General features: G+C 33.3%; 1 protein-coding gene across 1 annotated transcript; it reads right to left on the bottom strand.

Moving 5' to 3' along the window:
• Nucleotides 1-2,809: 2,809 nt before the first annotated feature.
• On the bottom strand, nucleotides 2,810-6,157 carry LOC147405891 (UDP-glycosyltransferase 83A1-like). The gene is made up of 2 exons (XM_086433773.1): nucleotides 5,607-6,157; nucleotides 2,810-3,878 (listed from the first exon to the last, which is right to left on the bottom strand). The coding sequence occupies exons 1-2, from the start codon at nucleotides 6,094-6,096 to the stop codon at nucleotides 2,992-2,994; spliced, it is 1,377 nt and encodes a 458-aa protein (XP_086289899.1). The 5' UTR covers nucleotides 6,097-6,157; the 3' UTR covers nucleotides 2,810-2,991.
• Nucleotides 6,158-17,622: the final 11,465 nt, after the last annotated feature.

Here is a 17,622-nt window from a genome sequence, read left to right on the forward strand (position 1 = left end):
GATCAATATCCTCTGCCTCCATTAAAAACAAATTAGAAATCAGAATTTCTTCAGAAAAACAAAGAAAGAGAAAAGAAGAAAAATTGATGAAGAAAGGATGACCTGAAAAGATCATCTTTGGAGGGCTCACAGAAAAAGATTGAGATTTTTCTTAGCTAATTCTTCAAAATAATGAGGGTTATCCATATAAATTGCATACACATACATAAATACACACACACACACACACACACACAAAGAGAGAGAGATTAGATCATAGAGAAAACCATTCAAATTGCTACATTTTGCTATTAAAAAAAATTTGGGCAAAAAAACTTAAATCTGAGTTATGAAATTCAAGAAGAAATCCACAAATCTAAGGATTTAGACCTATATATGGAAATAAAGAGAAAAAAAATCATAAGCAATATGTGTAAATTGTACAAGGATTGGCATGTTGATGTCTATGAGATCCTACATATAGAAGTAACATTTTTAATGAAAAATTATTAAAATAAAGGGTAACACTACCTTGCATCTTAGGATATGTGAGATGGTGTGTCATGTGTGGTCGTTATAGTCTCTCTTGCTTTTTTTTTCTTTGCATGTTAGTTCTCCTTTTCTCTGAGTCACAAGGTATTTATGCTAAATATCTGGGATTAAATTAATATTCATATAATCTTGCTACTTCTACATGGATAGGTTATTTATTTTTAGAATCTTCCAATTGCACACTAAAATCAGAGAAAGCTAACCTTGATTTGTTTGTAATAGTTTGAACTACTTTCCAAGTTGAATATATATGAAATAGGGTATTCATGTTAGACTGATCATAATCTTTAATTTCATATGCTCGACCATGATCTAGATATGGTCCAACACACTGCAAAGAACGATTTTGACTGCAAGTCCTATTGTCGGATTTCCAAAGGTTAGTAATTATTTATGTAAGTATTATTCTTTTTGTTCAACCTCAACTTTACACATTTAGTACTCAATATGCTTTATATTGCAACTGGGTGTGGTCCTAGGAACTCAAGAATGTGCTTCAAATGATTCGTCGAAAACCTCTTTCGCAAGATGCATACAAGGTTCTCATTTATATTGTTGAAAAAGGAAATGTTGAACCGCATGGACTAGATGGATAACATTCGACTTTAGGCGAAGTTGAAACTTGGAACATGATCATATGTTAGATGGCCTCAAACCTTTATTGCGTACCTCGATTGGTTTATGTTTTGTCATTTACTCTTTGAAGTGTTGACTTGATTGTACTACATTGCTTTTATAATTATTTTTTTACAATGGACGAAATCATGGATGTTGTGATGGACGTCTATGAATATTTTTCGTGGTTATTATTAAATAGTTTAGTTTCTTTTGTATAAATATTTTAGTTTTTTCTCTTGCTGCTCCTTTACAAGATTATTTTTAAATCAAGAATGACATGAAATTGTTTGCTTAATATATTTTAAAACAAGTTGGAAGCCTTACCACAATAAATTTAGGAAGGTTTTAAAACCCTCAATGAGGAACGGTTACTAAGTGTTTCAAAATATTAGGAACACCCCATTTGAAAATTGTTTATAACCTTTCCAGTTGCATTAAGAACGGTTAATAATTGTTCCTAATTGTGAATTTTGGTGGTGTATACCAATGAAATATGGGTATTTTGCATCAAAATTCCATAGGTTTATGGCAATGGCAAAAAAAGGCCACTTTGTTTTAATGCTCAAAGTAGGGTTATTTGCTATAATAACTTATGTTTTAGACATAAATGCCCTTTCCTACAATTTCTCTTATAAACCCTTGAAATATAATCTTCTAAATTGTAACTTCCTCGTTCCCAACATTTTATCCTATTGAAAGAGAGAGAGAGATCCATTCTCTCTACCAAAAATAAATTGGAGTTCACAAAAGAGGTTCTATATTTGAAGAACAATGGTGAACTTTGTAGATCTGCGTATTCTCGGGTATGATCCACGATCTATTTAAGATTTCCACCAAGATTATCAGTTTCTCCTCTATTTCATTCATTTTAATTTTTAAAATCATTTACGTATTCTTATACTCTTGATATATTACTTTTCCATAGTTATATAAATGGAAAATGGTAGAAAAAAATTGGTTTCACTGGATTTTTATGGTTTTATTCGTAAAGTTTACTAAGCATCGAACCTAGATGCTAGAATGTATTGTAGTGTTGAGGCTCAATGGTACCTATTGTCAAAATTCGACGAAGTTGTCTAACAGAAGTTTCTAGAAGTAAAAAATGTCTATATCGTTTAATCTTAGACAATAGATACCGTTGAGGCTCGACACTATAATACATTCCAGATAGCATCAAAGTTCGACATTAGGAAAACAGGTCAAATCAAGTATTTCAACTGCTCATAAATTTTTTACCAAAAATTTCTATCTACTAACCAATAGCTCTTGTATTTTTTTTTTTTTTTTAAAATACACATGACACAATGCTATTGGTCCATCAGCTTAGCACATAAATTTCACAACACTGTGAAAACTGAAAATTTTGACGGGTCAAGGCCCAAGAATGTTAGAAACTGAATTGCCACTATGCAAGTCCACAAGGCCATTGAAATTTTTTATGTTCCCTAGATTCAATGGCTTAGAACCGTCTAATTTCTCCCATCATTAATTTGAAGATTTCGACCTGTCGAAAAAAAAAATTATTTGATGCCTTGGTCAGTTGAATTTTATGAAACCCTTCAATTTGGGGCATATATCTAAAGAAAGTAATCCTTGATCATGCTCATCATTTTAATGGGCATCCTTATGAGATTCTTTCAATTCATTAGAAATTGAGGAATTATAGAACATATAATCAAAATTGCATTTAACAAGAAATACCTAGTGTTCAAAAAGTCTAGACAATATTTTTTTCTCTCAAGAACATTTATTTATTTTAAGCGTACACATTTTGTTGATTTCTCATCAGATTGTTAGTCTGATTTTTGTCATCAGCCTTCCACTCATTGGATCAAATCTCTGTCAGTTTCCCTTGATAGCATCAATGAAATTGTTGAAGTTCTTCTTAGAAGACCCTCCTTCACTTATACTCTTCTTTGCCATTTCCTTCATTTCTAGAGATCTTGCTCTTATATTTTCATCACCAAACAAATCTCTAACCTTCTTATTAATTTCTTCCCTTGTGATTATTCCATTCTCTTCTGGGTTTAACCTTAATCCAATCTTCCAAACATCAGAAATATAAGTTTGATTAAACAATTGGTCAGCAAAGTAAGGCCAACAAAGGAAAGGAACTCCAAAGCTTAAACCTTCCATAGTAGAATTCCAACCACAATGGGTCAAGAAGCAAGCAATGGAAGGATGTCTTAACAATTGTTGTTGTGGAGCCCACCCCACCATTCTTCCACGTGTACCTACTCTTGCTTGAAAACCATCTGGGTATGTTGCGGATGGACCATCAATAAGATCTGGCCGTACGACCCACAAGAAAGGTTGGCCAGTAAGCTCAAGCCCGAGTGCTAGCTCATGGAATTGGTGCTGGTTAAAGACTGTGAAACTTCCAAAAGCAACATAGATGACAGAACATGGAGCTTGTTTATCAAGCCAGTGCAGACAAGTTGGGTCCTCTGGCCAGAAGTTTCCATGGATCGCGTCTTCATGGTTGGACGCAAGCAATGGGCCGATTGGTAGGAGGTTTGGATTCAATTGGAAAGCTGGTTCTTCGATCTCGTAGAATGAGTTGCATAGAAGCCACTTAACATCTTTTATTGCTTGAGTGCTTGCGAATAGGTATCGAAAGAAGGTTCGTTGTGCGATAGGGTCACCAATGCAACTCCAACCAAACTGTGTTGTATTCATGGGAGGCATGGTAGGAGACAGGTGGATCACTTGGTGATTTAGGGGAGTTCCTGCAACAAGTTTTATTAACCAATTTAATCCTAGAAATTAGAATCTGGCATCACTCTTTTATAAAAATCTATATTTTATGTAGGTAACAAACATTTTAATCATTCCAAAATCTTAATTACTCTTTTTTAAAAACTTAAAACCCAATGACTAGCCAAGTTTTCATCAACTTGGATTCAGGATGGCTCAATGTGATGGACAATTCACATTGAAAATTTTGCACGATGGCCTTCCCAAGTCATCTTGGTTTCAGACGAGTTTTAAAACCATTAGGAAACGTGGCATCTATCAGGTCTAATTTGGTTTTGCCACAACCTGGCCCTAATGGGCTTGAGTATTTTTTATTATAGTCAAAATAGTGGTCTAATCTCTATCCTAATTGAAAAAATGGATATAGATGAAAGTAAACTTATTATTATTTATAATATGTTTTACTTATCCCTTATTAAAAATTGATACAACTATTTATACAGTATAAATTTAAAATATATTGGTGGATCGGATTGGGCATTGTTAGGCAAGACTTTCCCAGATTTAACAGGTTGAATTTCTTTGTAGCCCGACCCTACTTGTTCAAGATCAAGGCCCTAACTCTCTTTTTATTAGTAAGGCTAGAGTCTTCCCGACAAGTCAATTGGGCTTGTGGTATGATTCAAATGCACCCTGAGTTTTGGGGCGTACCTTAACAACAAAGTGTTTTTTTTTTTTTTTTGGTTTCTACTCCCAGTCTCACGCCCCCTCAAAAATTCCTAAATGCAAGGTTGCCCTAAGGAATACATTGTTTCTTGGGATTTTGAACACTTGACCTACCTTTCTTGAGGAGCTTGCTAGGCTTGCCTCTAGGCTAACACCTTGGGATTTTAGTAACGAGGTTTGTCAACTCTTTCTTTCTTAATGTCCCATCACCCCAATACATGATGAACTCTAGTTGTCGATCTTGACAAATCTAATCAGTCAAATCTTTCCTTACATTGATAAAATGATAAATCAAGTCGTCAATCTTGACCATTTGAATTGTGGACTTGGCTATTAATGTTTAAAGATCGATGATTGCAAAAAAGTCAATCTTGACGATTTGAATGGTTGATCTCAATGATTCACCTTCAAACATCATGATTGTGTAATCTTGATGATTGGAAGAAAGGTTGACGTCAATTATTTGGATTCTCAATTTTCACCATTTGAATCATCATTGTCACTAATTGAAAAGAGTAGAAGGGCATTAAGAAAAAAATAGAAGGTTTTTAGAAGAGTTGTGATAATTTGACTTAGACACACGGCATACTCAATCGACATCCGAGTCATAGGCTTAGATAAAGTAGACTTACTCTCTTTGGATACAAAACTGCATCTTTTTACAAAGAATCATAGTTCTGTATCTTGAGAAGAGCAGATCTACAATTCCCAAGTCTGTCACGTCAAGGGTGTTAATTGAGTATGTCGTGGGCAGGATTACCACAATTCTTTTTGGAAAGAAATCCTACTATCAGAGTTCTTTAAATAATTTTCCCTAAATAGAAAGAAAAGTGTCCTACCTCTCATCATAGTTTGGATGTCTGTTTAGTTCATTAAATATGCCTTGGGATTTGATTTTTTAATCTAAACTGCCCTCAAAAAATATATTTTTTACCAAAATTGCCACCAAGGTGTATTTAATGTACTGTAACAAGACTCCTGTTTTTCATCTATATTTTCTATAATAATAATAATAATAATGCAAGAATTGTTACCGTTGGCATCAATTACTCCCTCTTCAATGAGCTTCGGAATGTGTTGGGCCAAGACTCTGACCGCAGCCGCAGCAGGAAAAAATGCTGCAAAGGGTATTCCCATTTTCTTCGCGATTTCTACAACCCAACCCATACCATCATCAGCAATGATGTACGTGATCTCATCATCGTTGGATTCGTTGATCTTACCTATCAATTCCTCGAGATGAGGGGGCATCGATCTCAAGATAGAGTCACAGAGACTACCAATCTGGTTTCGGTCTTCCCCGGGTTCCATTCCATCAGGGACTGAGACTAAATGGATCCGATCCTGATTATTGTGGTTCTCCTTATTCCGTAAGGAGGAGATGACACGTGTGTGAGTAAAGTCTGTGTTAACGAAGGTGATCTTGAAGCCATGTTCGACTAAGAGATTTGATAATTCAAGAAGCGGTATTACATGGCCTTGAGCTGGGAATGGTATAACCAGGATGTGTGCTTCTTTACCCATATTATCAGGACTCTCTCTCTCTCTCTCTCTCTCTCCCTCTCAACTTCTTTCTCTCTATTTATCTACACTTCCATCTACTCTTTATATTGAGATAAGAGGAAAAATACAAATTTTCTAAGCATTTTGTAGATAAGGAATGCTAGGTCACACTCCTTGACAAAGTATGGAGATAACCTTTCATCTCTTGATGACACGTTGCACTTCTAAATTTTAATAATTAGGAAAATGCTGGAATGATACAAACTGAGACATAAAAAGTGACAAAAATAATGTGGTGGTGTGCACATAATCGTAGATGTTTTTTACTTTTATCTCACGGAAAAGCATCTACAATAATGTGAACGAGTTTTTGTCACCTTTGTGTCACCCAGCTCGTCTCTAATAATTTTGTTAGATGACCATGTGTTTTCACGGATGACATACCTCTTTATATTTCTCCAAATATTTGAAACACCCCTAATCATGTTTTCAACTCGCACGATGGCAAGGCTGCCTTGGCATCTTTTCTTATAAACTAATTGTAAATGATCACGATGCCATCATCATCAATTTTTTTTTTTTCAAGTGGTAAGGTGACTGATTTGAAAGAAAAATCTAAGGATTTTAAGCCATTTTTTATTAGTTTATGCTAGAAAACTGAGGTCAAGAGGCATGAAACCGATTTACAAACTTGAGGGTATCTAAAATATTCACCAATTCATGGAAACACCTTGGACTTCTTTTACATGCTAGTGAAAAATGACCTAAAGCACTTGTTTTTTTTTTTCCTTCTAAAATTTCTTTAACATCTTGGATAAAATGATATTTGATGATGATGATAACAATAGTAATACCGATGATGAGGACAATGATATCACTTTTAGATGGTGATGATTGAGGATGAAGAGGGCATCAAGATCACTTTTCTTTAGTTCATAATAATAATAATAATAAAAAAGACCAGTGCCAAGGGGTTATTTCATCCTTTTGAAAATATATGGAGGCATCATAAATGTTTATAAAACTATCAAAAGAGCCTGATAATAGAAGGGCATCAAAATAACTATTAAAACTTGAAGAATGTCATCCAGAAATGGAGAGCAAACGCCACGGCAATTTATCCCTACTTACTTGGGATGTGTGGCTTGTGGGGGTATTGCATGTATGGGGGATTTGGGCAAGGCAGGGTGCTCTAGGAGGCTAGTTGCCACTATGTGAAAAAGTGCCTTATCTAACGGTCGAGGGCCATCGAATTTTGCAAAATTTGACGGACTATCCCATCAAATTTGCCTGTCAAAATTTTCAATGTAGAATTTTTTTTTTTTTTACGGCCCAAAGATGTCAAACTAACTTAAAAATGCAATTGCCCAAAGCTATAGAATTTGTCTAGGGAAATTTTGACAGTTGTAAGCCATCAAATCTGGGCAACTTTCAACTTGAATTGTATCTAATAAAAATTTAATTTTTGTTGTTGTTGTAGATTAGTAAAGCCTATAAACAAATATACGATATCCAGCTGTACACCAAGCCATCCAACAATCGACATCTAGTCATTCAAACTATTGCCACACAATTCATAGAAACTATATTTCATTAAATAAAATCTAAAATATAATGGCAAATCCAGTTTGTTAGATAATTCACATCCAAGCCATGCTGATTACAATGAGTTATTGATTTAAAACCAACTGATCTTGCCATCATCCTCATCAAAGCCTTATCCGAAAGATTTTTGGGTCAACTAATTAGATCTTGTTCCTCTGTGATTTCCATCCATAGTCACGTGTTATAATCCGATCTTGTAATAAACCTAAATGAACTAGAACAAAATCATTTATCAAAGAAAAAGTATTATAATGAGTATCATCTTTATGAAAGCATTTGTCATAACTCAATAATTGAAATTCAAGAACAAGTGCTAAGAAATTGAAAATCAAACTCTCAACATCACAGAAAATTTCAAAGGTAGTACTTACAAAAGGCAACTACTGAAAGTTGCATCTCTTAACAGGCCAAGAAGACAACATTTTAATGACTTACAAGTCCTGCATTGTGTAAACAAAGATCATGCATGATGCTGTAGACACCCCATTTTTGCACTCGTCTGATTAATCAACTTGTTAACTCGATTGCAATGGTTCCTAATGATAGATGTTTATTCCAATGCTTTATTTGTTAGTAGATGTGTTTCAGAAATTCGGATGAGGTATCTCAAACTAACAAAACTATAAAACCCACGCTACGCTAGGAAAATATAACCCCAAAAACATAGAAATCATCATTTTTTAGACAAAAAGAAGTTTCACAATAAAAATCACTAAAAAATGATCAAATTATCAAAATACCTCTAATCTTAAAACATCCCTAGAGCTTACGTTACGCTTAGAAAAATCCTTTCAAACATAGAAAATAACAAATCGAAACCAAATAAATCATTTCGCCAATTTTCACAGAATTCGATAAAATTACGAAAATGCCCCTCATAAAGTTCATGACCATTTCGTATAAAAAATTTCATAAATGATAAAAACCAATATTCCCATTGGATGCCTTACGACAAATCGATTCCAAAACATCCTGGAACATTGAAAACAGACTTAAAACGCGAAAAGTCCTCTCCGAGGGCAAAACGATAATTTTACAATTTTAATAATTAAAAATTAAAAATTAAAATATTAATTAATGTAAAGTGAAATCTTAATTAAAATCTTAAAGTCAATCAAGTAAGACTAAAGTCAAGATCTTAAAGTCAATCAAGTAAGACTAAAGTCAAAATCTTAAAGTCAATCAAGTAAGACTAAAATCAAGATCTTAAAGTCAATCAAGTAAGACTAAAGTCAATCTTAAAGTTAATCAAACAAGACAAAAGTCAAAATCTTAAAGTCAATAAAGTAAGACTAAAGTCAAAATCTTAAAGTCAATCAAGTTAGACTAAAAGTCAAAATCCTAATAGAATTCTAATTAAATAATAACTCTATTTAAAATAATTTTAACTAAATAATAACTCTATTTAAAACAATTCTAAATAAACAATAACTCTTTCTAAAAGAATTATAATTAAACACTAAGGGTATGTTTGATTGCATGAAAAGTCACTTTCCATGGAATTTGAAATCTATAAAAAATTAGTTGTGGAAAATAGGTAGGGTTGGAAAATCAAATTCCATTGTTTAATTTCACTTGGATAAAATCATGGAAAATTATGAGAAAAAAGAAGAAGAAGAGAAGGAGGAAGAAGATGAAAGGAGGGGGAGGGGGAGAGGAAGAGGGAGGGGGGAGGATGTGGTGACGGTGATGACGAAGGTGACAGTGGCAACGACGACGGAGGTAAGTGAGGAAGATGGAGGGAGAACGTAGTGGTGGTGTGGCGAAAGAGGTGAGGGATGAAGAAGAAGGAGAATAAGAAAAAGAAGAAGAGAGAGAAGGTGGTCGGAGATGGAGTCAACGGCGACGGCGACGACTACGACGATGGTAACGACGTCGATGACGACGACGACGAGGTTAGTGTAATGGTGGTGGTGGTGGTGGTAGTGGTGGTGGTGTTAGAGAAGAATTAAGGATGGAAAATATGGGTGGATTTCATTTTCCCACTCATATGGGTGGGAAAGTGAAATCCATGATTTAGTGGATTTTATGAATGGGGTGGAAAATGAATTTTCATTTCCATGTGCAATCAAACACTTGAAAAATGTCATTTTCTATGAAAATTGATTTTTCACCCTATTTTCCATGTGCAATCAAACATACCCTAAATCTATCTAAAAGGCACTTAAAAAAAAATCTATAAATAGGGGTCCTTATAACTTATTTTCATATCTAAAACAAAATCCTAAGAAAAGTAGGTCAAAAAGCTTCCCCCCTCTCAAAAACCATAATTTTGAAGTCCTAACTCCTTACCTAACATCCATACCCCAACTTTAGCTTAAAAAACACCCAAAAACCCTTATAAAATACCTTAAAATTCATAAAAAAAATCAGAAAATTTACAGATCCAAGAAGAAAATACATTAACTTGGAGATTAGAAATCAGATCTAGCAACAGAACGAAGCGAGGAATACTGTACAAGGAATTATTCTATCAAATCTGAGGGAACAAAATCATTGCGTTCGGAAAAGGTAACTATTTTTATTTGTTTATTATTATTTAGGTCTTGTTAGCAATGTAATTTTATTTGGAAATTAGTAGAGACCGGTGTTTGCCAAGAGGGGTTGGTACCTAACACCTTTCAACCATATAACGTGATCCCCGGACCGTATTTTTCTTTCCTAGATTAATAGTATTTACCTTTTTAGAGTCAATATTCGGTTCCTAGACCGTAATAACTAGGTGGCGACTCCCAAACCTCAAAGGTCAAAAGCGGATCCACGCACCCAACGGATCGAGGGTGCTTTTAGTGACGACTCCATTAGGGATTATTGAGGATCAAACTTGAAAAGCTCCAAGTATGGGAAGCATTGCCAGTAGGACCTTTTATTTTAATTTATTTTGAGTTATTTGTTTATCTGTTAATTTTATTTTTTTTATCATTCTTTTTGACTTAATTATTGATCATTTGTTTGGATTCCAAATACTTTGGCACATTTTTATGGTTCAATCTAGGATCATCTGGATTGACCCTAAATAATGCGAGATCTCAAGAGGATAATATTGTGAAAAAAATGATTGTTGAACCAATTTCATTATTTGGTTTATTTTATATTTTTGGATTGTATTATTTGGCATTATTTGGATTGATTTTGGGTATGTCATTTTGGAATATCGCTTTTTATGATTCAATGTAGGGTCATTTTGGGATGACTCTAAATAAAGATAGATTCAAATTGACATAAATTGAGGACAGAATGATGGTGATTGGGATGAGAGGTATGAATTTTTTTTAGTGCATTACTAAGCATATGCGTCGAGTTGTGAAAATAAATTATTTATGAGTAATGCGCGAAGAAAAAAAAAGTGCGTTTTTTAATGTTGTTTGTGATGAGGAGAGAATTCCAAGAAAAAAATCAGAAAAAAATCACAAATTGTTTTTTTCTATGCGTGGTGTGCCATTAGCAGAAATCCGTTTCTGCTGTTTTTCATCTCCTTCTCCAATAGAAAAAAAAACGAAAAACAGCAAATAAAAAAAAATGTTATATCTCTCTCTCTCTCTCAAGATTTGTGCTTCAAGTTTCAAATAACAAGAACTCTTGAATCCGATAAACAACTTGTTTATTATTGAAAAATTTCTGTTAAAAGAACCATATTGGATCCAACGCTATTTTCTCAATCTTGATCATTCTTGTTCTGATTCTGTAAATCTTCGTTTTTGATGGACAATATTGAGATACCCAATTGGTTAAATGGATTGCCCTTAGCGCCCAAATATCACTCACCGATTGATTTTCACAAGTTTTGTTAAAACAAAAAAATAAAAATAAAAAACAAAAAAACAAAAAAACAAAAAAACAAAAAAACAAAAAAACAAAAAAACAAAACAGAGATAGAGAAACAATCCATGGGCTGATGTGAAAAAAATATAAAAAACAAAATTTCAAAACAAAATTCGATTTTCCTCTTTTAATAAATTTATTTTATTATTTTTTTTACTCGAATTCAGTTTTTTATTTTTTATATTTAAAAAAAAAAACAGAGTTCAATTTTTTCTCTTTTTTTTAAAAAAAAGTAGAATTCGATTTTTTTTCTTAAAAAAAAAAAAAGAGTTTTCATACGTTGCTGTCCATGGCGTGCTGTAGCTACAACAAGAAGTTTTTTTTTTGGTGTGCGGTTAGTAAAAGTGTTTTTTTAACTATTTTCCATCTATCTGTGAAGAAGAAACAACAATAAATGGAGTGACATCTCTCTCTTTCTCTCTCGGTTGGTCATAGTATCAATGGATGCAGATCCATTGAAGCGTGCATTGTAGAACAACAAGGCTATTCTCTTTATCTGTGTTTGCTATACTTATACTGGTGAAATTGTGCGCACGTTGTCAAGTAGTCTGATAATGAGAAAAAGGTTGAAATTCGACAATTGTTAACTAGTGAGGTGAGAGAAGAGAAGCAATGGAGATAAAAAGGAACGTGGATTTTATGGGGTTTCTTTGCATGATTGAGATGGAAGTGATTTAATGGTCAGTTGATGGGCTTGTGAGATGGTGTTAGGTGCTGTTTGTTAAACTGAAAAAAATAAGTGCTGAATAGCATTAAGCACTGAAACTTATAAGCGCTGAATTTAAGTGCTGAAAAAGTTGTTTGTTTAGATGCTGAATCATATTTGTTATACATTACTGAAATTGATAAATTGTCTTTGTTACCCTTACAATCATATTATACATTGTTTACATGTTTCAAATGCTTATTTATTATCAAACACAATAAAATATATTATTTCTTATAAAATTAAAATACAATTTATTTTTAAATAATAAATAATACTCAAATCTTCAATTTATAAATAATAATTTCTATTTATAAAAACCCACAAATTTCAAATTAAAAATAATAATGTCATACAAGTCACCAAAATTTGAAATCAACTTTAAAAGAACTTAATTTTGGATGAATAATTTTCAATGGAAATGAAGGATATGTAATTATAAAAGCACCCTATGAATTAATAAGGGCAACCCACACTATAGCCATTTTTTATTTTGTTTTATATGGGTTAAAGTTTTTGGAATGAGCAAATTTTTAGTGAGGATAATCTATATGGTCTAGAGATCGTCCTCACCAAAAATCAATCTATTTTGAAACTTCTAACTCATTAAAAATAATTTTCAAAAAAAAAAAATGGACAATTTATGGTTTTTGAACTTGTTTTGATAGGGTTAGAAGTTTCAAGATGTGCTGATTTTTTGTGAGGATGATCTCCTCATTGTAGAGATCATCCTCACCAAAAATCAACTCATTCAAAAACTTTTAACCCATATAAGATAAAATAATTTAGCTATGGTATGGGTTTATTAATTTGTGGGGTGTTTATATACTTATCCATGAGATATAAGAGGTAATATCCTTTTAAGAATAAGGGCATACTTGTCCGTGTTGAAAAAAGCGAAGTGCTTACCGTTTCAACACTTTTTTTTCAGCATCAAAATAGTGCTGAATTTTTTTCACTTATTTTCAGCAATAAGCACGAGTAAACAAACGCCCTATTTTGACAAAAGTGCTAAATTTAATTTTTTTCAGCAATAAGCACTGAAAAATAACGCAAACAAACACCGCCTTAGTCGTTCAAAGAAACATCCAAATTGGATGATTTTGTTTGAAATCATGGATTATGTTGTTGCTGTGAGTGGATTGGTAAGGGTGGCCACTACAAGAATATGATGGATGGTGATTCTGTTAGTAAAGTTCATAGTAAACTATGGTGTTGATTACAAACACCTCTCTCGTGTGTGGATCACTCATAATATTGTCATTTGCCATTTTTTTTCCTTCTTTCTTAAAAAAAAAAAAAGTTTTGTTTTTGTTACTCCAAACAAACTTTGGATAGGACCCACTTGTTCATTTTTAAAATTAAAAATCATTCAAATATGTTTTTTAAGATTAAAAATCCTTCAAATATGGTCTTTAATAAGTATTTATTCTTTACAATACCGTGGGCCCCACTTCAAAATTTTGGAAATCACATCCCTTACTAAGGATTTTTCACCACAACGGTATAATCTAACTCACTTAGTAAGGTTTTACTTTTGCTACGGGTCATTAAGCTCTCAGGTTACATGATCCAATGTCACCGATTCGATGAATTTTGAAAGAATTTTTTTTTTCTTTCTCTTTCAATGTAAAATATTAGGACTTTGGTTGAAAGTTAATAGTTATAAATTTTCAAGAACTTGGATCTAAGCTCATTATTTTTTAATATTATTTTGGATCAAAACCTTTTCCTTGAAATTTAGAAGGTTGTGACATTGAATTATCGATTATGTTGGCTTAAGGACTATTCGTAAAATTTGAAATCTTAATTTGTTAGCCAAAATAGTACTCATTGAGAAGTTTGCTGAGTACCAAATTTAATTTTTTCATTTTTTTTTTCACAAAAAAAAAAAAAAGTTTCATCACTCCTTATCTCTACCAATATCGTTATGTCCTCAATTCAATATTCGTGGAAAATTTTGGATCATCCAAAAGTGATCAATGATTGGACCATAAAATAAAAATTTTGTTTTGGTTAATTCTATGTTGATTTGAATGTTAGATCTGATTGAATATTCTATGATTACTCACCTAATACACTCTGATTTGATGATGTGCATGCTTTGATCTCGAATTGCATGGATGTTGTTTATATTTGGTTCAATATTTGAAATCCATATTGTGATAGTATGATCAGGCCCATGGGTCCATTTGTTTGAAAAATACCCTGAGCACACCCCACCTTGGTTTGCACACACCACTAGCATGTTTACTGCTTTACATGCTTAGATGTCCCTAACAGCTAACGTGGCACTAGTGCGTGGCCCAGTCTCTTTGGAGATGCGACGTCATTCAAGAAAACCACAACTCCAGTTACGTACCTTAGGGTATATTAAATTGGGGCATCAATACCATCTGATCAGGTGACTCTGAAAAGTATATCGATGCACTCAAGCTGGAGCGACCTAAGTATTTGATCTATTATAAGCCGCACAGTCACATGTCTCGTTTGCCAACGTAGTACTAGTACATAATCGGTCCCCTCGTGGGATGTCAAACCATTTATGAAAGCCACAACTCTTGACTCGTACCCATAGGTATATAAAAGATGATCAAAGTACATCAGTTGCACTTCTTGGTTAAAACCAGTACCTAAGCGAGATCCTACTTCGATGTACTACTGTACTAGGAGGATAAAGTACGTCTATTACAGAAAAGAGGTGATTTAAGGGTGCCTTTGCTCAAGCATCGCCCACCACCTTTGATATGGGGATTAAAGTGGTTGCTTTTGGTTTCAGAGAAGTGAGTTGAAATTTTAGATTCTCATCTATACGGTATATCAAATCAAGTCACCACGTACCGTCTGATTGAGTACGTTCGAGAGGTATATAGGTGTACTTGGGCAAGGGTGGTAGATAAAAATGCATTGCACATAATAAGCTTAGAGTCTAGAAACCTCCCTTGTAGGTTACGACTTGAACTTATCGTGGGTGTTCCCGGGTTGTTTATTGAATGAGATCTTGTGAATGCTGAATGCATGTGAATGATGAGATCAGGATACATGTATGTGAATGATGAGATCAGAATGTATGGTTGTCCTTAAGGATAAAAGTTTTTTTGTTTTACCTAATTAAAATGGGTGCACTGACCCAATAAAGAATCTATTTTTTGTAATAATTCATAATGACGCAGTTCATCTCGATCCAACAATCATGATGGGCTGGACCATTTAAATCAAAATGGAAATCAAATTCTTTTCTAAATTCGGATTTCAACCTATTTCCAAAGAAGAAAAATGGTTTACAAAAGGAAGGTATTTTTTCAAGAAAAATGTTTTCCAGAAGAAGTGTTCTCTACAAAAAATGTTTTCCAGAAAAATTATTTTTCAGAAAATATTTTTCATAAGAACAAGATTTTCAAAGAGAAAATGCTTTCCAAATAAAAAAATATTTTCCAGAAGAAAATATTTTTCAACAGATTTATTTTTTTCAAGGAAAAATGATTTACATGGACCTTGAAAATTTTCTAAAATATTATTTTTCTAAAGGAAAAGAAAAGATTTTTACAAAAAATCTACTTTTTTTTGCATGGTCCTTGAAAAATTACTAAAATATGTTTTCCTAAAAAGAATATGATTGCAAAAAATAATCATATTTGTGAAAGTTTGAAAACATTATTTGTTAATAATTTTCAAGAGTGCAATAGAATTGCATAAATGGATTGTTTAATGGATTGGTGCACAAATTTAATAAAATCTTAGGATTTATTCAAATGTTATCAAAGGGGTAACACTAGAATTCACTTTTGATGTGGTTATCATTGTACCTAAGCTCAATCGTTCATCGTTTTGTTAAGGTCACTAGTCTGGTCAGTTAAAACGAACATCAACACCAAATGAATTGTCAGAAATGACGTCAAAATTTTTCAAAATTACACAATTGTTCCCTAAAGATCACCATGCCTCAATCCTGTCAGTTGTAACAATGTCTCAATCCTAATCAAGCTCATTATGGGTAGTTATCTTGATTTTTCATAAGTCATTTGGATTAACTCGAGTTCTTTTTTTCAGCAAGGTCATGACTTCTTTAGATTGAATCTACTCTTTTTTATGAGTCGAGTTCATTTGTCAAGTCTAGAACTACGTCTATCACCCCATTTGAATAAATAAAATTTTTGAATACGTCGAGCGCATTAACGAATTAACTATTAATCTAGCTTCAAGGATAGATTTCTTTCTAGAACAAGAAGATAAGGGTTGGGCTCAACTTTTAATCAAGAAAGTAAATGTCATTGACCTCGGAACAGAAAATAATTCGTAAAGAGATTTAAGTAGAAACCATCCTATCCCTAAAGGAACACCAAGGGATAATAAATTTACTCAGAAATTTTAAAAAACTTGTTCACGTGGTCTGATGAGGATATTTTAGGTGTAAGCTTGGGTGTTGTCTGACATGGAATAGATACTCGCTTGATGAAATGAAAATAGCAAAGAGATCAAAGAAGATGTTACAAAACGATTCAATGTTGTCCGTACTACAGCTATCATAAGTTAATATAGGGTACCTTTGAGATTGATATCTGATAACGGGTCACACTTTAAAGTCAATGATTACTTTGTGTTCAAATTTCAAGATCCGACACCATCTCTTTACCGTCCTCAGATTAATGGAGTGATTGAAGAAAATAGCTAATAAGAGTCTCAAAATAATTATCGTGAAAATGTATCGATTGCACCAGGAATGGTCAGAGAAGCTGCCATTCACACGGGGCATATTGTACTTCAATACAGTCTTCCACTGGAGTCATTCCCTATTCTCTAGTGTATGATATGGAAGTAGTCTCACCAGTTGAAATGGAGATCCCGTATATCAAGGACTTGATGGAAAGTCAATTGTTAGAAACAAACTGAGTCTGACATCAGTACAAAGAACTGAACCTGACTGAAGAAAAGAACCTAAAAACTTTGTACCACGTGCAGGCTTATCAAAGAAGAGTTGCCCATGCGTTTGACAAAAAGATGAAGGCCCGTCACTTACAAGTCAGAGATTTGGTATTCAAAGAGAATCGGGGACTTATTTTTGACCCCAGAAGGAAGTTCAAACCTAATTGGGGAGATCTGTTCATCATCAAAAAATATTACTTGGAAAAGCTGTCAGACTTCAAGACCATGATGAAATCAAACTATCAGAGTCAACCAACTTTGACCAGATCAAGCGGTACTACATTTAAGAAGGCCATCTTTAGTCGAATCAATTTTTCTACTATCCAGTTCAATATCTCCATTCTCAGCCCTTTGTAACCATTTAATATATTTATATATATATATATATACACCTTTTTTTTTTCTCAGCCCAATCACCTAACCCAGGAGAGGAAAAAATTCGAACTACGTTTTGGTCTGATCCCAAAATTCTAGGGTACGTAGGCAACCTG

The sequence above is a fragment of the Akebia trifoliata genome, chromosome 3 (assembly GCF_017979445.1).
Source record: "Akebia trifoliata isolate Shusen 1 chromosome 3, ASM1797944v1, whole genome shotgun sequence".
In the NCBI taxonomy this organism is placed as follows: Eukaryota; Viridiplantae; Streptophyta; class Magnoliopsida; order Ranunculales; family Lardizabalaceae; genus Akebia; species Akebia trifoliata.

What these genes read in the sequence shown, in the direction of transcription:
- LOC147405891 (XM_086433773.1), bottom strand. Translation starts at nt 6,096, where the DNA reads ATGGGTAAAGAAGCACACATCCTGGTTATACCATTCCCAGCTCAAGGC. An exon ending in GGGAGTAATTGATGCCAACG is followed by an intron (nt 3,879 to 5,606) that starts GTAACAATTCTT and finishes AACTTGTTGCAG; the next exon opens with GAACTCCCCTAAATCACCAA.